This window comes from Rattus norvegicus, chromosome 18 (genome assembly GCF_036323735.1).
Source record: "Rattus norvegicus strain BN/NHsdMcwi chromosome 18, GRCr8, whole genome shotgun sequence".
Lineage (NCBI taxonomy): Eukaryota > Metazoa > Chordata > Mammalia > Rodentia > Muridae > Rattus > Rattus norvegicus.
Genome location: NC_086036.1, coordinates 70,987,224 through 71,007,253, shown reverse-complemented (window position 1 = coordinate 71,007,253; position 20,030 = coordinate 70,987,224). Strand labels below are relative to the sequence as shown.

At 45.8% G+C, this 20,030-nt stretch overlaps 1 protein-coding gene across 13 annotated transcripts in view; it reads right to left on the bottom strand.

Annotated features, from left to right (window-relative positions):
* The window catches only part of Dym (dymeclin), a 296,172-nt gene that overhangs the window by 168,753 nt on the left and 107,389 nt on the right, over positions 1-20,030 (bottom strand). For 10 of the 13 annotated variants that reach the window (XM_063277161.1, XM_063277165.1, XM_063277162.1 and 7 more), the window contains 2 exons: positions 8,271-8,450; positions 2,926-3,104 (listed from right to left, as the gene is read on the bottom strand). In XM_063277161.1, the coding sequence (XP_063133231.1) occupies positions 2,926-3,104; positions 8,271-8,450 (359 nt within the window). The remainder of the gene's footprint in view (positions 1-2,925; positions 3,105-8,270; positions 8,451-20,030) is intronic. The other 3 variants (XM_039096637.2, XM_063277166.1, XM_039096638.2) reach the window with 1 other exon arrangement.

The window sequence follows — 20,030 nt, the reverse complement described above, 5'->3', positions numbered from 1 at the left end:
TGCTATAAGCTACACCACCCCGCAGGGATCCAAGAGGACCTCTTGCAGCCTGCAAGGTCGTGTACACACACACACACACACACACGCGCGCGCACGCGCGCGCGCGCATGAACATGCACAAGCAGAAAGAGAAGTGTTTTTAAAAAATCTTTTAAAAGTTAAAGGAGTGGTGGTACACAGCCTTTAATCCCACCAGGCGAGGCAGAGAGGCAGAGAGGCAGAAGGATCTCTGAATCTGAGGTCAGCCTGGTACACCAATGAGTTCCAAGACACCCTAGGCTATACAGTGAAATTCTGTCTCAAACCATCCTCCCCGTGTGCCACCAAAAATAAACGAGAAGTTTAAATGATGGGTCCGACAGGACTGTGCCAACGTGACAGCAATTCTTCCTCTGAAGCATCTGTATCGATAGTAAACTTACATACTGCATAATCCTTTTCAATTAAAAAAAGGTATCATTAAATCGGTTTTAGATTTACAAATCTGAGCAACTGTTACAGCTAACTTTGGACTGCTTTCATTCCTTCAATCACCTCAGGCCCTTGAGCTCGAAGCCCCTCATCACTCTTCCTCCTTCCCTCTCTTCAGCTCTTTTCCTATCACTGTGACCACAATGACAACGCCTGGAAGAGTCACGTTACTGGAGGGAAGGTTTGTTTGGCTCATGGTTTCAGGGGAATCTCACACGTCACAGAGAGGATGATGTGGTGGAGACCATAGCAGCGACAGCACAAGGTGCAACCAGAAAACAGAGACCTCCGACCTCAAGCAGGGCTAGGCAGAGGCCTCAGGGACATGCCTTGGGACCCATTGCTTTCTGCCAGCCAGGCTCCGCCCCCCAATGGCTACAGGAGTTCAAAATATCCGAGAGAAGCCGCTGCGTGTTTAAACTGTGCCCTCGGAGGGCATTTCAGACTTGGACGTGGCTAATTTAAATCAACTTGACACAAGCTAGAGTCAGCAGCGATGAGGGAGCCTCCACTGAGAAAATGCCTCCCTCCATAGGATGAAGCTGTAGGCAAGCCTACGGGGCATCTTCTTAATCAGTGATTCATGGGGGAGGGCCTAGTCCATCTGGGGAAGGACAACCCCAGAGCTTGTGGTCCTGGGTTCTGTAAGAAAGTTAAACCAGCCATGAGGAGCAAGCCAGCACCCCGCCACGGCCTCTGCGTCAGCTCCTGGTTCCAGGAGCCTGCCCTGCTTGAGTTCCTGTCCTGACTTCCTTTAATGATGAACCATGATATGGATATGTAAGTCGAGTAAACCCTTCCTCCCCAGTTGCTTTGGCCACTGTGTTTCATCACAGCCTTGGTCACCCTAAGACAGACTGTAATACTCACCTAGTGATCAAAGTCACGATTGTCTCTATGACTGTCACCATTTAGAGCTTAATATGAATGGAGTCACAGAAGGTGCCTACACTGAAGAGTGGCAGATCTAGCCTCATCTTCACAAAAAACTCTATACACAACTTATCTGAGAAATATGTGGAGATGAAATGTCACCTTCTGAATATTAGAGGCCATAGAATAAAGGAGCTGTGAACTATTTGAAAATGAGATCGGCAGGATAAATTCCTACTTGCAGCAATATGTATAGGAAACAGCCTCCACCAATATTTACCTCAGAAGAGAGAACTGGGAAGATAAGGACGTGAGCTAGGAAATGATCAAAACCTTTCTTTATGCTCCTAAAACCCCCAAATGCAACCATGTAGACAGTGGATCTCAACCTTCCTACTGCGGCGACCCTCTAATACAGCTCCTTTTACTGTCATGACGCCCAACCATAAAATTACTTTGTTGCTGTAATTTTTCTACCGTTATGAATTGTAATGTAAATATCTGATGTGCAGGATCTCTGATGTGTGACCCCTGTGAAAGAGTCGCTCAACCCCCCAAAAGGGTTGTGACCCACAGGTTGAGGACCACTGTGGAAGACTTCTACCAGTGTGTGTTCTCAAACTGGAGACAGCTGTTCCCTCATCTGCACCACAAGGCCACATCTGCACCACAGAAGCCTAGAAGTCACACCACTGGCTTCCTGCTCATTGCCAAAATCCTCCCAGAATTCATCACACGCACAACTGTCTCTGTGATTCCCGTGCCCACCAGGAATCACAGCTCTCCTCGATGATTTTACTGTGGTTTCTAGTCCTTTCTGGTTCATCACACCTTTTGTTCTTAATGCCATTATGATAAAAAAAAAAGCTAATATTTTATGTTTCCTGAGCATTTACACAGTATTTAAAACCAATAAAGAAGCCACCAAATGTCTGGTGGTGCTTTGCTCGATCTGTAAGCTAAGGGGCCACTCTGTTGCTGTCGGCCAGCTGCTGGCTCCTTTGGAAATGACCATGTGTCAGTGAGCATGGTGAGAGGGCACGGTATCTCAGGCACACTGGCATGGTCCCTTCCTTTTCCCTTTACGGAAACACCCATGGTATATAAGCTTTAGTGGAAAGCCACGGTTGCCTAAAGCTCTGTCCTCCAAGACAAACAGTGGAACTGACTCTGTTCTGAGTGGACCTTTAAGAGGGGTCTGGCCAGGGGCCTTGAAGTGACTTAAGGGTGCAGTGCTGCACTCAGACACCAGCTCGGAGGCTGTGAGGAGCATGGACCCTGGGAGCTAAGCTGGGACAGTCACCCTGACTCTCAACACTGTCAGCGGGGCTGGGTGGCAATCACCACCAATGGACACGTGGACAGCCCTCTCTAGCTGGAAGGAACAAGAAGAAATAAAAATGTCCTTGGGGTGCAGAGGATGCTGCTTGGAGAGCCTGGGCTGCTCACTCGGTCCTCCCTCCCCTCAGGCTCTCCAGCACCGCCTGAATGGCCACCAGCGGTGCACCATGACCCTCCTGGGAAAGAAAGTAAGTCACGTGGTGTCGCCGACACGCATGACAGGTTTCTCTCGATACTTACAAGGTTTTCCATGTCTGTCCGGGCCAGCATGTACGTCCTGACATTGGCGTTCTGGTGCAACAGAGTGTACAGGAGGAGCGTTGCCTGGTCAGACGTCTGCTGTTCACACAGGGTTGTGTACAAACTGTTAAAGTTAATCTGGAAGGTGTGCGGGACGGATGATGGGAACGGACTGCTGTCTGAAATACAGAAAATCAGCAGGAAAATGTAGAAACAGAGCATGTGAGGACTTTGAGTTGTGTATTTACACATAAATAGTTAAGGCACTTCAAATGGTAAACCAGGGCTGAAGCACTCACTAACACTATTAATTCATTTTTAAGAAAAATAGCTAAAATATCAACATATAACTTAGCTGGTTTTAAAATAAAATAAAAATCAATAAATGAAACACAAGCTAAGGCAACGGCTGTAAAACTTCTATAACTCCTTTTATTTAAAAGAAAGTTTAAGGGGTTGGAGAGAAGGCTTAGTGCTTAAAATGCAAACGACTCTGCCAGAGAACAAGTTTGCTGCCCTATACCGAGTTCAGGCGGCTCACAGCCACGTGTAAGTCCGGCTCCCAGATACCTTCTGGCTTCCATGAGCACTGCACGCACACAAGCCCATGCACACACTAAGACAAATACACACATGCATTTAAAAATAAACTCAATCTTAAAAAAAAAAAACTAAAAATTTAAAAATAGCTCTACAACTGTTAAGAAACTTAGTGAAGTTTCTAAATGCTAAAAATTATAAATCATAGCTCAGTCACCTTGAAAACCTGAGTGAAGTTAAATTTAACTAATTGAGTGATTATTTTAGTTGTGTGTGCATGTGTGTGTGAGCACATACGTGTGTGTAGGAACGTACAGCGTGTGCACACACATGTGGAAGTCACAAGGCTTTGGGTATCTTCCTCCATCGCTCCCACTTTACCCTCTGAGGCAGCGTGAGGCTAATTACCTCAGCAGAGCAGCTTCTAGGCCCTGGCTCTGCCTCCTACCCTGTGCTGCTGGGGCTGCAGGCACACAGCTGCACCTTGTGTCTGAGTGAGGCTGACTGGAAAGACAGCGGATTCATTTGTCCGCAGAGGTAATCTCAAGGCATCAGCATCTAGGCCATGTGACATTATTGCTCCCTGCTCTTACCTAGATCCATAGTGAGAGCAAAAGATGTCGGGAAAGGTAAGGAAAATGTAAAGTTTCAGGAGGAAAGTGTGAGTCTGTTTGAAGTTTCAGACAAGAGCACAGAGGACAAATTATGTGTAACTGTTAAAGACCTCAGTGCATGCTCTCCACCTGGACATCAGGAAGGCTGTCCTGAGGGCAAGACCGACAAAGCCTCTGACTTGTGAACATGAAAATTCACTAGAAAGGGGGAGCTTAAACTTAGAACACTGCTGAAGGAGCCCTCTGCTCAGAAACACCAGGCAGGGAAGTGCTTCCCTAGCATCCGCACAAAGGCTGATGAAACTCGGTCCAGGAGCCCTAGGCTCTCACCTGGCCTGGCAGGAGACGTTCACCACACTGTGCCGGGTGTGTAAACATGAATGCCACACTGACAGGGTCAGCGAGTGCCGTACTCACAGTTCCAGAGTCCAGGCCACGTGTGACTGGGAGTGACTGAGAGGCCACTGCATGGAGTTGCAGTAAAGTCTAAGTTGCAGTCTAAGAGACCCCATGTCCTAACGAGCTTAAATTATCAACTTGATGCCACTCATGGTCACCTGAGCGTAAAGTACCCAGACAGCGACGAAGTGCCTAGATCAGGTTAGCTCTGCACGTCTGTAGGAACTGTCGTTACCGTTAACTGGTACAGAAAGATCAGGTTAGCTCTGCGCGTCTGCAGGGAACTGTCCTTACATTAACTGGTACGGGAAGATCAGGTTAGCTCTGCGCGTCTGTAGGGAACTGTCGTTACTGTTAACTGGTACAGGAAGATCAGGTTAGCTCTGCGCGTCTGTAGGAACTGTCGTTACCGTTAACTGGTACAGGAAGATCAGGTTAGCTCTGCGCGTCTGCAGGGAACTGTCCTTACGTTAACTGGTACGGGAAGATCAGGTTAGCTCTGCGCGTCTGCAGGGAACTGTCCTTACGTTAACTGTTACGGGAAGATCAGGTTAGCTCTGCGCGTCTGCAGGGAACTGTCCTTACGTTAACTGGTACGGGGAGATCAGGTTAGCTCTGCGCGTCTGCAGGGAACTGTCCTTACGTTAACTGGTACGGGGAGATCAGGTTAGCTCTGCGCGTCTGTGGGAACTGTCCTTACGTTAACTGTTACGGGAAGATCAGGTTAGCTCTGCGCGTCTGCAGGGAACTGTCCTTACGTTAACTGGTACGGGGAAGCCCACCACTGTGGGCGGCACACGCTGAAGGCGGCGGTCCTGGGAAGTGTAGGAACTCTAGGAAGGCGTGAGCTAGAGCAAGCCAGAGAACACGCTGGCGTGCAATGCAGGCTTCGTGGCTCCTGCCTGCAGGTCCTGCCCTGACTTTTCTAGTGATGGGTTGTGACCAGGAAGAGCCTCTCCAAGTTGGCTTTGGTCACAGTGTTGTATTGCAGCAACAGAATTAAACTAGAACATCACAGCATGGTGGGCAGACAAGGACTATAGGATGTCTGGTAAGGGAAGTCCCAAGAACAGGGTGCAGATGGCCCAGAGGCAGTACTTGCTCCAGGTGGCAGGGCCGGAGCCATCCAAACGCCCCGGCTGTGTCACAAAGAGCACAGGTGCCAGGAACGGTGACGCAAGGGGCTGTGTTGTCTTCCAAGTCTGCAACTTGGTTTTGAATTTACAGGAGCTCACAGCTGCGAGACTGTCTTGAGTTTTGAATTTGAACTGTAGAGTTGTTAGCAGTGTTGGAATTGTTAGAAACTGTGGGACTCAATGCATTGTGATTACAAGGAGGCCATGAGCCAATGGGGAAGGTGGAAGGCTACAGCTGGGAATGCATGTATTTGGCTGTCAAGCTGAGAAGGGTGAAGCTGTAATGGTCAGTCTTGATGAGATTAAGAATACCGTAGGAACAGAGCTGACCGTGCCTGTGAGGGGTATCTAGATCAGGTTAGCTGAGGCAGGAGGAGCAACCGTACACACTGGCAGTCCTGTTTCTTGGGCCAGGGTCCCAGAGTAAATAAAAGCACAGTAACGCCAGGCAGGAGACAGCAAGGCGAGCACAGGCCCAGCACCCTCTGCTACGAGACTGCAGATCCAATGCAACCAGCCTCAAGCTGCTGCTGCCCCAGTTCCTGCAGAATGGATTGACCCGGGAGCCACCCATGAGCGAGACTAAACCCTCCTGTCAGAACTTGCTATCTGTCTGTCACAGAGAAGAGATAAGTAAGTAATACAGCAATCATTACCTAATTTTACAGGACTCGCAGGAGAAGAGTCTAGACACAGCAGTTCTTTACAGTGAGAGCAGAGTAGAGTGCTCCCTAGCCCCTGCTGTACTTGAGTTCACTGATGTAGCAGTGTTCTCTGTGTATCCACAATACCTCCACAGGCCAAGCCGCCAAGTGGCAGGAAGGAGCTGCTGTACGGATGGTTTTATTGTCCCTCATTCACTCTGTACCACACTGAGTCATTATTCAGCCCAGCTTTGGAAATAATGAAAGAGAAGCTCAGAGGGATTTAAGTACATTTCCCAAGTACCCTGAGCAAACCCAGACTGACCTCTACGTTACATTGCTTCTCCTGGTAACAGCCATGGCTGGTGAATCTAGACTACAGCAAAAGCTCTTTAACTTCTTAAAAACCCCCTGAGACAGAGATTATAGTCTACCTGACTCTGGTGGCAGGGCCTAGAGTTGCTGTGCTACTTAATCGGTCTCCTAGAAAGGGGACAGTCATGGTTCCATTCTGAAGTGTCGAGTGGGGCCAGTCCTAACCCCAAATGAGCCTCTGGCCCAAGTGGCAAAAGCAAGATCAGCAAACACCATACAGCGAGTCCTTGCCGTGGTTTCCACTCTGCTCCTGCTTGGCCCTTATGTAAAGCACTGTGTGATGGTGTAGCCATACTGCAGACACCACCACTGAGGGCTCCTGAGAGTACACAAACTGCTAAAAATCTCACCCTAAAATGACAAGGCTGTGGTATGAACCCAGGTCAGCTCAGCTCCAAAACGAATTTTCTTAGCCATTAACACTGTCACTAAGAAACTGAGTACAGTAACAGAGCAGAAAACCACACGCGAGTTCCCAGAGTTGCCATTTCCATCCACTGAGCTGAACTGACTCCCACTTGCACTGTGGCTTGAATGATGTAAAATCTTAGCTGCCAGTGCAGTAGCGGGACTTCTAGGAACTGATTCAGGCATGAGCGTTCCTCCATCGTGAGGGGGATTAGGCCTTGATAAGGTAGGCTCTGTGCAGCAGTCACACTTCAGCCTTCCATCCCTCCTCCCATGCAAGAACCCAGCACTCATGGCATCGCCTTGGGAGTAGAGATGGGCCTCACCTCAGCAACGCTGAGTTCGGTGGGCTTGATCATCTGCATCCCAGTCTCTAGCACAGCAAGAAATAAATCTGGGTTCTCTACCAACTGCCTGGAGCTCGCAGTTCTTTTTTACAGCAGCACAAATGGATGAGGACGACACATTTTTTCAGAAGTGAGAAAGGCAGGAGTCCTGGTCACCTTAATCCTCTGACTGGGAGCAATTAGCACAGGCCAGGAGAATAGAGGCACCAAGACTCAGACAGCATCACAATCCTGCCGAGAACATCACTTCCTGCTCATACTCACGAGTGCAGGACCTACCCTGGCCACCCAAGCACCTATCCCAGGACCCTTCCTTTCAGAGCACAAACTGCTGATTCCTAGTTCCCAGCTACGGTGGCAGCATGGGGCGACAGTCTGCTTTAGGGGTGGGAGTTATAGCCCCAGCACACACTCCTCCTCCTTGCTCTAAGAAACAGTTACTGGGGCAGAGTCACAACTTCCTCCTCCTGTCAACCATACTGCTTTCCTACGTCATAGGCAGGGCAAGGAGACTGCAAGACAGACAACCCAAAAAAGCCCCTGACAACAAAAAGTTTGTTTATTTCTGTTCTAGTATTTAGTCCTAGAAAACTTTAACTAAATAACAGACTTCGGAATTTTAAAACAGCTTATCATATAGGTTTCACGGGCTGATTCTGATCCCTAACATTGAAACTCACACTACTCTGATTGTCTCTGAAAGTCATGTAAAGTCAATAGATATAAAGGACCACAGAATTCCTCTAAGACTTATTTGACCTGCCTGAGAAAACACATTCCAAGTCTAAGTGACACTCGTCACAGGAACTACGCACCAATAAACAGAATGGAGACCAGGAGCCTCCGCTTACTAAGAGTCACTGGAGGGAAACCACCACGAACCTTGTGTGTTCTTGAACGACGTGACGGCCTGTCTGTAGGGGTTGGGGATGTCTGGGGCATCCGTCAGGTTCACCAGCACCAACAGCAGCAGGAGACTCTGGTTGGCCAGAGGGGAAGTAAGTTCGGGAGAGGCGGCTTTGCTGCCCACCCCGCCTAGCGTGAAGACGGTCCAGAGACCAGCTTGGAAAAAGAACAGACAGTTAGGACTATGCCGTCAACTACGTAAGTGTCCTATACATTCATGCCTAACACTCTGAAGTACATTTTTAATGAAAAACAAGTTCATTATTTGAGGATTCTAATGATTGTGTACACATACGCACACGCGCACACACACCACGGCCACCAAAGACTACATAGTGCCTTACTAACGTGATTCACACTGTTTCCATGTTGAAATGAGGTATATTTTTATAGATGAGGTTATGGTATCATCACCATTATTTTCACCAGTTTCTTTTGACTTTTAAAATACAGCTCTAGATGCTGTAAAATTCTGTTACTTATATTCCTAGTGGACAAAGCTGCTCTAGGGCAAATGTCCTAAAGAGGAGATGAACATGATTGAAGGAAAAATCCAAATCCCGTGCTCCCCCAGACCGAGAGTGAGAGGATGCAAACTCTGCGTGGACCCACTTCCTTCACTGAGCACTGTGTTCCCTCCAGAAACATCAAAGGAGGGAAACCATGTTTTCGGAATTGTGGAGGGGCTCACTATTGGTGGGCAATATGACTGAACACACACACAGCACAGCACTGCAGCCACCAGCCAGTCACAGGGAACGAGCACTGTACAGTCGAGATCCCATCACGCCGCAGATGTAAGATACACAGTAGATTGGAAAGAGAACACTAAACTCCGGTGTAAACAATAAACTGTTATTTGGTAACGTGTTTGCCTGGAAGACATGAGGAACCATGCTTGGTGTTCAGAACTTATCTTATCCCTGGGGAGAGGGGACAGGAGAGTCTCTGGGGCTCACTGTGCAGCAGCTTGGACCACTTCACTTGGTGATTTCCAGGCCAGTGACCAGCCCTACCTCAAAAATGTTAATTTAGGGGGGAAAAAAAGGTGGCTCGCAGATGAGGAATGATGCCTGAGTTGGAATTCTGACCAACAGAGACACATGTCTCTGCACATGAAAACACACACACACACACACACACACAGCACAAATCACCAAAGAATAAAATGTCTCATGTGTTTTCACATTGTTTCTATGCTAAAATGAGATATTTTGAACATATAAGCTTGAAGCATCATTATAATTATTTTCACCAGTTTCTTTTCATGTTTAACTGTAGACATTGTAAAACTCCATGTTAATTATATCCCCAGTGGAAAAGTTTCTGTGGCAACCACCGCATTATCGAGCCCCTCTCTGGCTAATGGGTGCTGCACCAGCTCTGCCATGGAGAATCAGAAGCCCTGCTCCACCTCGAGCCAGTCAGCATGGCTGCCACTAAGAAAACAAGTAGCAACAAACAGAGGAAGGAATGGCACTCACGGAGCAGTGACGCACTGCTGGAGGGAGTGGGAATTAGTCCAGCACTGTGGAAATCGGCAGGGATCTGACCTACTGCATCGCCAAGCTGCATCACCCCCGAGTGTACACTAAAGGACTCAAACTCAACAAGCCAGAAACACTCACACATCTGTTTACAGCAACAGTCAGGGGTCAAGACACAGAATCAACAGAAAAATCACTAAAGAAAATGTGGTATTACTCCGTCATGTGCAATAAAACAGTATCACCAGCAGGGAAACAGATCCAAGTGCAGATCATCATAGTAAGTTGGACTTAGACAGGTTTTGTAAGGTACATTAAAATCACATATGTGTACGGGACGTGGAAGTCGAAGTGAGATTGTTTTGGGGGATGGATAAGAATGGTAAAGGGGGGATGACAGGGAGTAAGGACAGATGTTAAAGTTCATAAAATATCTGCATATGGAAAGTCTATGAACTGCATCACTGTGCACAATAACATACACCAGCAAATATTCACTTACATCAAAGCCCTCCTAGACACAAGTGATAAACAATGAAAAGTAGACATAATTCCAGCTATTTTTTAATAAGCTTTTAAAGATTTATTTATTTATTATGTATAAGTACACTGTAGCTGTCTTCAGACACACCAGAAGAGGGCATAAGATCCCATTACAGATGGTTGTGAGCCACCATGTGGTTGCTGGGATTTGAACTCAGGACCTTTGGAAGAACAGTCAGTGCTCTTAACTGCTGAGCCATCTCTCGAGCCCCCATAATTCCAGTTATATCAGTAACAAACACAATGTTTAGGAACACTTAGCCAGTATGATGGCTCAGCAGGTAAAGGAGAGAAAGAAAGAACAAAGGAGGAGAAGACGGAGAGAACGGGACGTCTCCAGTGGTCGTGATGGACCAGTGGCACGTGCCTGAGTAAAATGGCTCCTGAGGTCACTAGTCTATGGGAGCAGAAATAACCCAGGAAGATTCAAACAGCAAGTATTTGGGGAGCACAGTTGGGGAAGTAGCCAGTCTAGTGTTAAGAGGTAATCCCCGGGCTGGGGATTTAGCTCAGTGGTAGAGCGCTTACCTAGGAAGCGCAAGGCCCTGGGTTCGGTCCCCAGCTCCGAAAAAAAGAACCAAAAAAAAAAAAAAAAAGAGGTAATCCCCCAGGAACTGTGCAGCCTACTAAAGAAATCATGGTTTGAGACTCATTCATTTGAAGCTGGAGGGGGGGACAAGCATGATTCATATCATTTTACAATTGGACCCAATGTGGGGCTTGAACCCACAACCCTGGGATTAAGAGTGTATCAAATAAGCAAGCCAAGCTCTAGGATGGCTGTCATCAAATCTCTCCAATCCTTTGCAGTTATACAGTTTTGTGTGGTCCAGTTGTTTTTGGCCATTGTTGTTTAACATATGGTGAGTGTGAGCTGTAACTTGTTACTGCCTCTTTAAAACTTTTTAAATAAGTTTAATTACTAGGGCTCACACAGTGGACAGAATTGACTTCCACAAGTTTTCCTCTGAACTCCACATTCAGATGCACACATACAAATAAATAAATGTAAAAAATGCCCAACAATGAGCCTAAATAAAACATGTAAGATGTTAAGGCTGACATATACTGAACTTGACTGAATGCTACAGAAAATCTGAATTACAGCAGAAACACTTATAAATAAAAAGATACAATATGCAGAAGTGTAAAGTCTGTCACTAAGAGAATCTAAACTTCAGCACATCATCTATAAAAATACTAACATGATATTAGCACACAGAAGTGAGGGAAAGGAAACACTCAGACTCATCTCAGGACGATCTCCCACTCACGAAGCTGCATTTCTGTGAAGCCTCAATCATTTAAAAAGGATAGATTTTGCAGTAGACAAAAATGTCTGACTACTGCAGAAGCTCTCTAAAATGTAAACATGTATGAAAGTGACCTAAATAAAGTTTTCCGATAATAGGAAAACAATGCCTTCCAGACACCAAGTGCTTCCAAGTAAACTCTCCACTGCCTGAAACACAATGGCCAGAGGACTGTGGGATCTCCCAACTTCGCAGGCAATTGCCAAGGCTATTTCTGCTCCCCACGACCTGATGGTAAAGCCCATTGCTGAAGACTACACTGACGCCATCAAGTACAGGGATCTCAGCTGGTACCTAGCTGTAGCAGCTTCACGCCTACTGATGAGTGTTAATAGTGCTGAAGATCCTCTAGATGCTTCAGGAGAAAAGTAGTCATGAAGTCCACCCTACTACAACCCTGTGACCTACAAACAGTGGCCTTCCTCCAGGCTGGACTGATGCAGCCAGTCACACAAATGCGTGGCAGTATCCAGCCTCTCTTTGACTGGATCTAAGGGCCTCTGCATAAGATAGAAGCCATGCTTGGCACTGCTGAAGTGAAAAGAACCAGAGCGGGGTAAGCCCTGGGCCTGGGGGAACCTAACTATTATGACAGTCTATTACGATAAAGGAACGTACAACGCGACTCCTCCTAACGACACCCTGTAGATCAGGGCCTCGCTCAACACACTAGACGGGCTTCTCGCAGAGACTCACAACAGGACAACGTGCAGAGTGTGACAGACTTTAGAACACTCAGGCTTAAATGAGACATCTTCGAAGCTCTTCCCCTCAGGGTTCAAAGAGCCATGCAGAAGAAAAGGTGGAAGATGCCAAGATCCAGAGGTGGAGATAAGTCCAAGGAAAGTGTCGTCCACACAGTAGGACCGATGCACATATGAACTCACAGCTGTGCAGCACACAGATCTGCACAGAGTCAAGCCACACAGGTCCCAGCACTGAGAGGGAAAGTCAACTATCGGCTATGAACTCTAACCAAGAGGCTCTCTGCAATTGATACCCATGGGCAAAGGGAAGATCAGCTTTCTCCAGTGGAGTGTCACTGGCGTATCGACCACACTCCAGGGTAAACCCCGCACCCAGGAGCAGTTGTCCAACACAAAACTAACTCAGTGGCTTATTTGAGGACTTTTTGTTTTGTTTTGCTATTTTTTTCCTTATTGGTTTTGTTGTTACTTTATTTTGATTGTTATTTGTGGGGGATGTTTTGGGTTTATTTGTTTGTTTGCTTTTGTGAAGGAATAGAGAGCTAACATGAAGTTGGGTGGGTACAGAGATGGGGAAGATTTGGAAAGAATTAGGGAGAGAGAAAATGTGTCTAAAATTTTTACATTAGAAAAAAATGAAAACAATAGAATTTAGACCCTTTGGTATACCATGTGGAACATAGAAACCCTCATTCGAATATTACTGAGTAGAAGGGAAAAATCTCAAAAACAAGACTTGTAAACAATAACACGTCACACTTGTCACAGAACACTTGCAGTGTGCTAACGGGTGATGCCAGGTCATGGAGAAGAGGGCAAATGAAGGCAGTTTCCATGCACTGGCTGTCTAGAGCATCACTCATAGCACAGATGCCTTCTAACAGAACTGCAGCAATTACAAACCAGCAAGGACAGCAGGAAGAGGATGGAAACTCTTGTTCTCCACCCAGAAAATGTGATGCAATGTACAGTGGAACTATGAACACAGCCCTCTATAATTTTTATTTAAACAACTTTTAAAAGGGAGGAAGAGAGGCAGGGAAAGGAGGAGAGGAAGACTTGGCAGATACTGGGGAGAGAGGGATAGAGTCAGGGAGGGTGTGGCTAGGTGTATGCCAACTTGACATATAAGCTAAAGTTACCTGAAAGTGGGAGCCTCAACTGAGCAAATTCCTCCACAAGATGAGGATGTGGGCAAGCCTGTGAGGCATTTTCTTAACTGTGGGTGGTGCCATCCCTGGGCTGGTGGTCCTGGGTTCTCTAAGAAAGCAGGCTGAGCAAGCAAGTAAACAGCACTTCTCCATGGCCTCTGCATCAGCCCCTCTGTCCAGGTTCCTGCCCTGTGTGAGCTCCTGCCCTGACTTCCTTCAGTGATGAACAGTGCTGTGAATAATAAACCCTTTCCTCCCCAAGGGCTTCACCACAGCAACAGAAAACCTGACTAACACAGGAAAAGGCAGGGAATCTGGCAATCATTTTGGAGGTAAAAATCAGCAAGAGAAGATAGCTCAGAGGTTAAGAACTCTTTCTCTTCTTACTGAGGATCCAGGTTCAGTTCCCCTCATCTATTTGAAGACTCCCAACTGTCCATAATTCACGTTCCAAAGGAACTGACATCATCTTTTGGCCGCACTGGGCAACACACACACACACACACACACACACACACACACACACACACACACGGTGTGGATATTTATATGCAGGCAAAAAAATTAATCCGTATAATATAAAACAGTCTTTTTAAAATCATTAACATGTTATTGACTATATCTTTTTGACAGGGTAACTATATATTTTTATCTATGTACACATCTGCCATTTTACTTAGTTATTACAATAGGCAGACATTACCTTTTAAGAAACATCATTGCTAACAAATGCTTCTGTACAGAAATGAAAAATATTATACAGTGAAATAAGCAATTGTATTTCTCTCAACTCACTATGGTAAGCCATTTTAATCCTTTACACACTAAACTGCTCAATGGAGAAATCTGTTACATTGTAATATTTTACATTTTATGGAATATACAATATAAACTATTTCACAGAGTGCAGGTCAAGAACTAGATAGAATGTTTGTTCTCTCAGAGGACCCAGAGGTTTGACTCCCAACATCCACTCGGCAGCTCATAACTGTAACTCCAATTCCATGAGATCAGATACTGTCTTCTGACCTCCACAGGCAGCCAACATGTATGTGGTGTACATACATGCAGGCAAAATACTCACATACATAAATCTAAATTTTTATATTGATATAAACATTATGATACATATGTAATTTCTCACCAAATTGTAAACACAAACATCACAAATCTTTAATCTTTAAAAGATTTAAAGTATGTTCACAACTGTGTACAAGCTGTGTGCACCTGTGTGCAGGTGCCCCTGGGGTCAGGTGTTGGGTCATGTAGAGCAAGTGTTACAGGTATTTGTGAGTCAGCTGACATGAGTGCTTGGGACCAAACTGGGGTTAACTAGTTAGTTATCTCTGCAGTCTGTCTAACTTATTCTATCACTCATTTCAATGGTTTTAGCTATTGACTTTTGAATATTATTATGAAGGGAGTACACACCCTCCCCTGAAGTTCAGAAGTCCCCAGAGGGTGTGAAGGGAGTCTTTGTTTTCATCCCTGGTGTCGGTACAGTAAAAGCTGAGGCTCAGCTAACGGCGCTCCCTGTGTTTACTGCAGGGAGCATTTGCAGAGGATCATCTCTCATTAGGACAATTTGGGTACCAACTAAGTGACAACTACAGATTGTAAGTTTAATGCATTCGAAGCTTTCCCTGGTATAATTCATGGCACAGATGAGAAAACTAAACCCATGTAGGAAGTACAGGCTGTGCGACGGCTCCGAGGGCTGCTGCCTGTGCTTACTGCCAAGAAGCCGTTATAACAGTCAGGTACATGTCATTTACAAGGCTTTAATAGTTCCTGCCTCTCCCCAAAAGCAGCAGCCTGAACAGGAAGCCATTGAAGAGAACCTTTAAAAGTGATAGGATGCTGACACTAGCTCCCCACAGTTGATGGCTTCGGCAGGAGTGCACGAGGGGAGCCACACAGTTCTGCTGAGGGGACGGGCCATTGAGAGTCTGGCCATGCTCGGGGAGTAGATAGAATAACAGAAATTGGATCTGTTTTTTTTTTTTTATTTTTAATGTTTATGTTACATTTTGAGGGGAAAGAAGGCGGTCACAACAGTAGGGATGGACATGGAAGGACTGGGAAATGAGTGTGAGCAGGATGCATGCTGGGAAATTCCCAAAGATTCAATAAAAAACAATCTGCTGAAAAAAAAAAAAAAGAAAGAAAGAAAAAATTGAAACTTATCCTGCGGTTTCACACGAGCTTTTGATCAAGTTGAAGTAGTTGGTGTATTAAAAAAAAAAAAAACTTTAATAGTAAAAATTTTTTTTAAAAAGTCAGAAGCAAATTTCCCCTTTGGAACTGGTTCCTTATCGATGACATATCTGTGGAGTTTAGGTCACTCTTGTCCACCCAGAGTCTGCCTAAGACCATTCACAAGTGTGCCCATCACTGTACCAGGACCGCAGGCAGAGAAAACAATTAGAAAATTCAACCCACAGCAAAGAGAACCCCCAAAGCCTCTTCAAGATACAACCTAAGCTGGTTTTGGATTTCCCTCACTGCTGCTCATCTTCGTTACCAGGAGAAACAGGAGCAGACTTCCCTGGATGAACTGGACAAAGAAAACAGATTCTTTTTCAGGATGGCTTCTTCAGTCCCCTTTCACGCTTTCAAACTGTTTCCAGGAATCTGGGAGCTTCTAATAGAGGGATACACACACACACGTGTACACACACACACACACACACACACACACACACACACACCACATATACACACTACATACACATGCATACTCCCAAACATATATACACTACATACACATGCACACTCCCAAGCATATATACACTACATTCTCAAACACACTCACATGCACATACACATTCACATATGCACTCACACACACATTCACTCATATGAACACACATGTACACATGCCCTCTCACACACGCACACGCGCACACACACACGCACGCACACATTCACATACATGCACGCGCGCGCACACACACACACACACGCACGCACGCACACAGGCACTCCCACATTTACACACTCTCGCTCAGTCGCTCCCCACCATCTCTCTGGTGACTTGCGCTCACAGCTGCCTTTCCTCATAGGGTGGAGGAGTGAGCTTACCACTGCCTACATTGTATTTGAACTGGCCCATGATATTGGACCGTACTTCTTCCAAAAGCTCACTTCTTGTAGACCCAAGCCTCTGATCTATGACCAAGAACCTTAATGGAATTGCATTTTCCTGTTGGCAAAAAGAAAAAGAGAAAATTCTCTTTACCAGAAAAATAAAGGAAAGCTACAGAGTGTTTCCTTCTGTTCCTAGGGCCAAATTAAGGAAGGTTCCCAGTGTTTTTTAAAATTATAGTCCTTGGGTCTTCCAAATAAGCTCTGAAAGTAAAATTAAGCTAGCAAAAAGTAAAAAATTCAAGTTAACTAAAATAAATAAATAAATCTCTGGCTGGAGAGAGCTCAGCGGTAAGAGCTCCTAGTGCTGTTCTAGGAAGTCGGAGATCACTTCTGAACCCCGCAGCTCACAGTTCCAGACTTGACACTCTTCTGGCCGCTGTGGGTGCCCACAGACACATGAACAAGGAAAAAAAGTCTTAAAAACAGAAAAAAGGCCTCTACCCTTGAGTTCCAAGTTAAATATATTTATTCTCAACGGCCCAGGTCTGACAGATGGGAACACTGAGAACCCCACACACATCAAGGAAGAAAAAGGCTGGCTTATCAGCTTCTGGGTGAGAGGCAGATGAGAAGCCACTGCTGTGGATGACGGCAGCGTCACAGAGAGAAGGTGACAACGTGCTGGAATGTCACAGACGGGGTAAGGTAAAACCTGAGTGCAAAACCACTAACAGTCCTACCCACAGGACAAGCCCATGGCTCTCGCGGAGCTCAAAGCCAGCTTCAGGCATAGCTGAACCTGGATCTTTTGGAGGTGAGGAGAGATGGGTGAGCAGAGGGGAGGTGCTCCCTGAATCAGTGAGCTTCAGCTCGGTACCACCTTGACAGGACACCTATACCTTACAACTGAGTTAGGGGTCGGGGTGGGTGGGAGACAGCCTCAGGGTGGAATGAGGCCTGGGAAGCAATGCGGAAGCAGACCCTGACATGCAAGAGGTGCACATGGCAGGCCAGTCACAACAAAGTGTGCAGGGAAGGCATCCTGCACTCAGGGCCTAGGTGGATCAAACTCTGGAAACCATCTGCCGGGGTCTGACTGCAGCAGGGTCTGAGAACTTGGAAGCTCCTGCAGACTACTGACTTGCAGAGGCTCGCACCTCCAGAAAGGTAATCAGTGCATACGAGGCTGAGAAAGTCTGAAGACAGCACGGAAATCTGCCTGCATGGGTTTCCGTGCTGTCACTGCCTCCCTCACTCCTAGCAGACTTGGGAAATGTCCCCAACCACAACATTACCCACAAAGGTTCTGTGGTGGTTTGGATGAGATGTCCCTCAGAGCTTGGGCATTTGAACTCTTAGGCAGGCCCCAAACAAACTAGGATTAGGAGGTGGTGTGGCCTTATCGGAGGAAGAATGTCACTCACTGGGGGCAGACTTTGACAGTCAATCCAGTTTGCTCTCTCTGCTTCCTGTTTGGGGGTCGAGATGTGACGCCTCAGCTCTCGGTTTCCAGCTTTTGTCACCATGCCTGCCTGCTGCCACACTTCCCACTGTCATGATGGATTCTTATCTATAAGGTGTCTTGGTCACGGTGCTTTAATACAACAGAAAAGTAGCTAAGGAAAACTAAGGGAGGGGCTGGCAGAGGCCTCCTGCTGACAGGCCTGACCATGTCTGCTGAGGAATGTGGAAGGCTTTGGGACTCTGAGCTAGTAAAAGCAGTTGAACACTAAGAGGAACTTGATGGGCCACCCTAGTGGGCTCTTGAGAGAGTGGGCTGAAAGCAATATGACTGTGGAGGCCCAGCTCACCAGGTTTCAGGGGAGAACTATATTAGCAAGTGGGTTAATGATCATTCTTGTGATATTTTGACAAAGACTGTGGCTGCTTTCTGACCTTGTCCCAAGAACTTGTCTAATGCTAAATTGTAAATAACACCTAACTCCTTTAGCAGAGGAGATTTTAAAACAGCCCAAACTAACATGATTATAGTAATCACTCTCATGCAGGTCTACAATGAAAAGGGGAGAGCTGGGCAGAAAGGACAACAAACATAGCTTCAGGGGGAAAAACAGTACCAGGAACCTCAATGCAGCAGCCAAGGCTGGCACTGAAAGAAACATGGAGGTGAGACCAGCATGGAAATGTAAAGACCATGTTCGTAGCCCACATTCAGACATAAACCAATACACATCAAAACACAAGAAATAAGCAAAAAGTTGGATGGTTTTAAACTGTGATAATACACTGTAATAAATAAAAAAAGTGAACTATGATCCACATAAAATATTGATAATAAAAATAAATAAAATAAAACAAATAAAAACACAAATACAAAATCCATTCCATGGGATTCTGTGACTGGAGTTCAAACACAGACAAAGCAAATCTGCAAAAGCCATTACTAGAGGGGAGAAGAGGATGGACAAAGAGGAAGCCTTAACAGACATCATGATGAAGCCCATACTTGGTGTGCACACTGAAAACAGTCTATAGTTTTATCAGTAGGGATTGTGGTTTCTTTGCTGGTGGAAAGAAAAATCCCTAGAAAGTGGGTAAGAAAAGATTCTGGTTACACTAGAACCATTTAACTTAATTCTGCATGCTGATTTCATGATAATTAATTGAGCTAAACGCTAATAATCTGTGCTCTTGCTCATGTTACACTTGCAAATGTCTTTTCCCAGCCAGGTGTGGTGGCCCATGTATTTAACCCCAGCACTCAGGAGGCAGAAGCAGGTCATGTCTGAGTTCACAGCCAGCCTAACACGCAGTACAGAGTGAGTTCCACGACAGCCAGGACTACACAGGAAACCCTGTCTTGAAACGGCTCCTTAAGCACCCGCACTTAAAAGTATGCATTCAATGCACAGTGCAGAGCACCACCCCTGCCCGGCTATGTCTAGACTCTCGGTTTTCCTACACACCTCTCCTGTCCCCAGCTGTCATACTACAGACCGGTGGCATGTAAAACCGTCCAGACGTGGTCCCCTCAGAGCAGACTTCCCTTCTTCACTGTGGTTTAGTTACTATGCATCAAAATAATCCATCACTGTTTTTATTATAGTGAATAGGAAAATAGCAAGGCTTTCAATTTTCAAGTTTTACAGCTTAATTTTTGTGGTATGTAAAAAAATGCATGTGAAATTCTTTATTTTTGCCAAATAAAAATCAAGATTGAAGTCTGAATTATTTATAATTTTGCTATAAACAATTAACATACTAATTTTATATACTAAGAGATGTAAAGAATAATTAAGTTTAGTAATACCCATACGCAGAAAGAATCAATTTAGAATCTACAAATAAAAGTTTTCCACTCTCAAATCTTAAACGACCTGCTTATGTTGGCATTCACATATTACTTAGGAAGAGTGCACACTAACCAAAGGCCTCCAGACGTGACAAAGCACTCCTACTGTTAGGTCATTTCTCTGCATTGCCT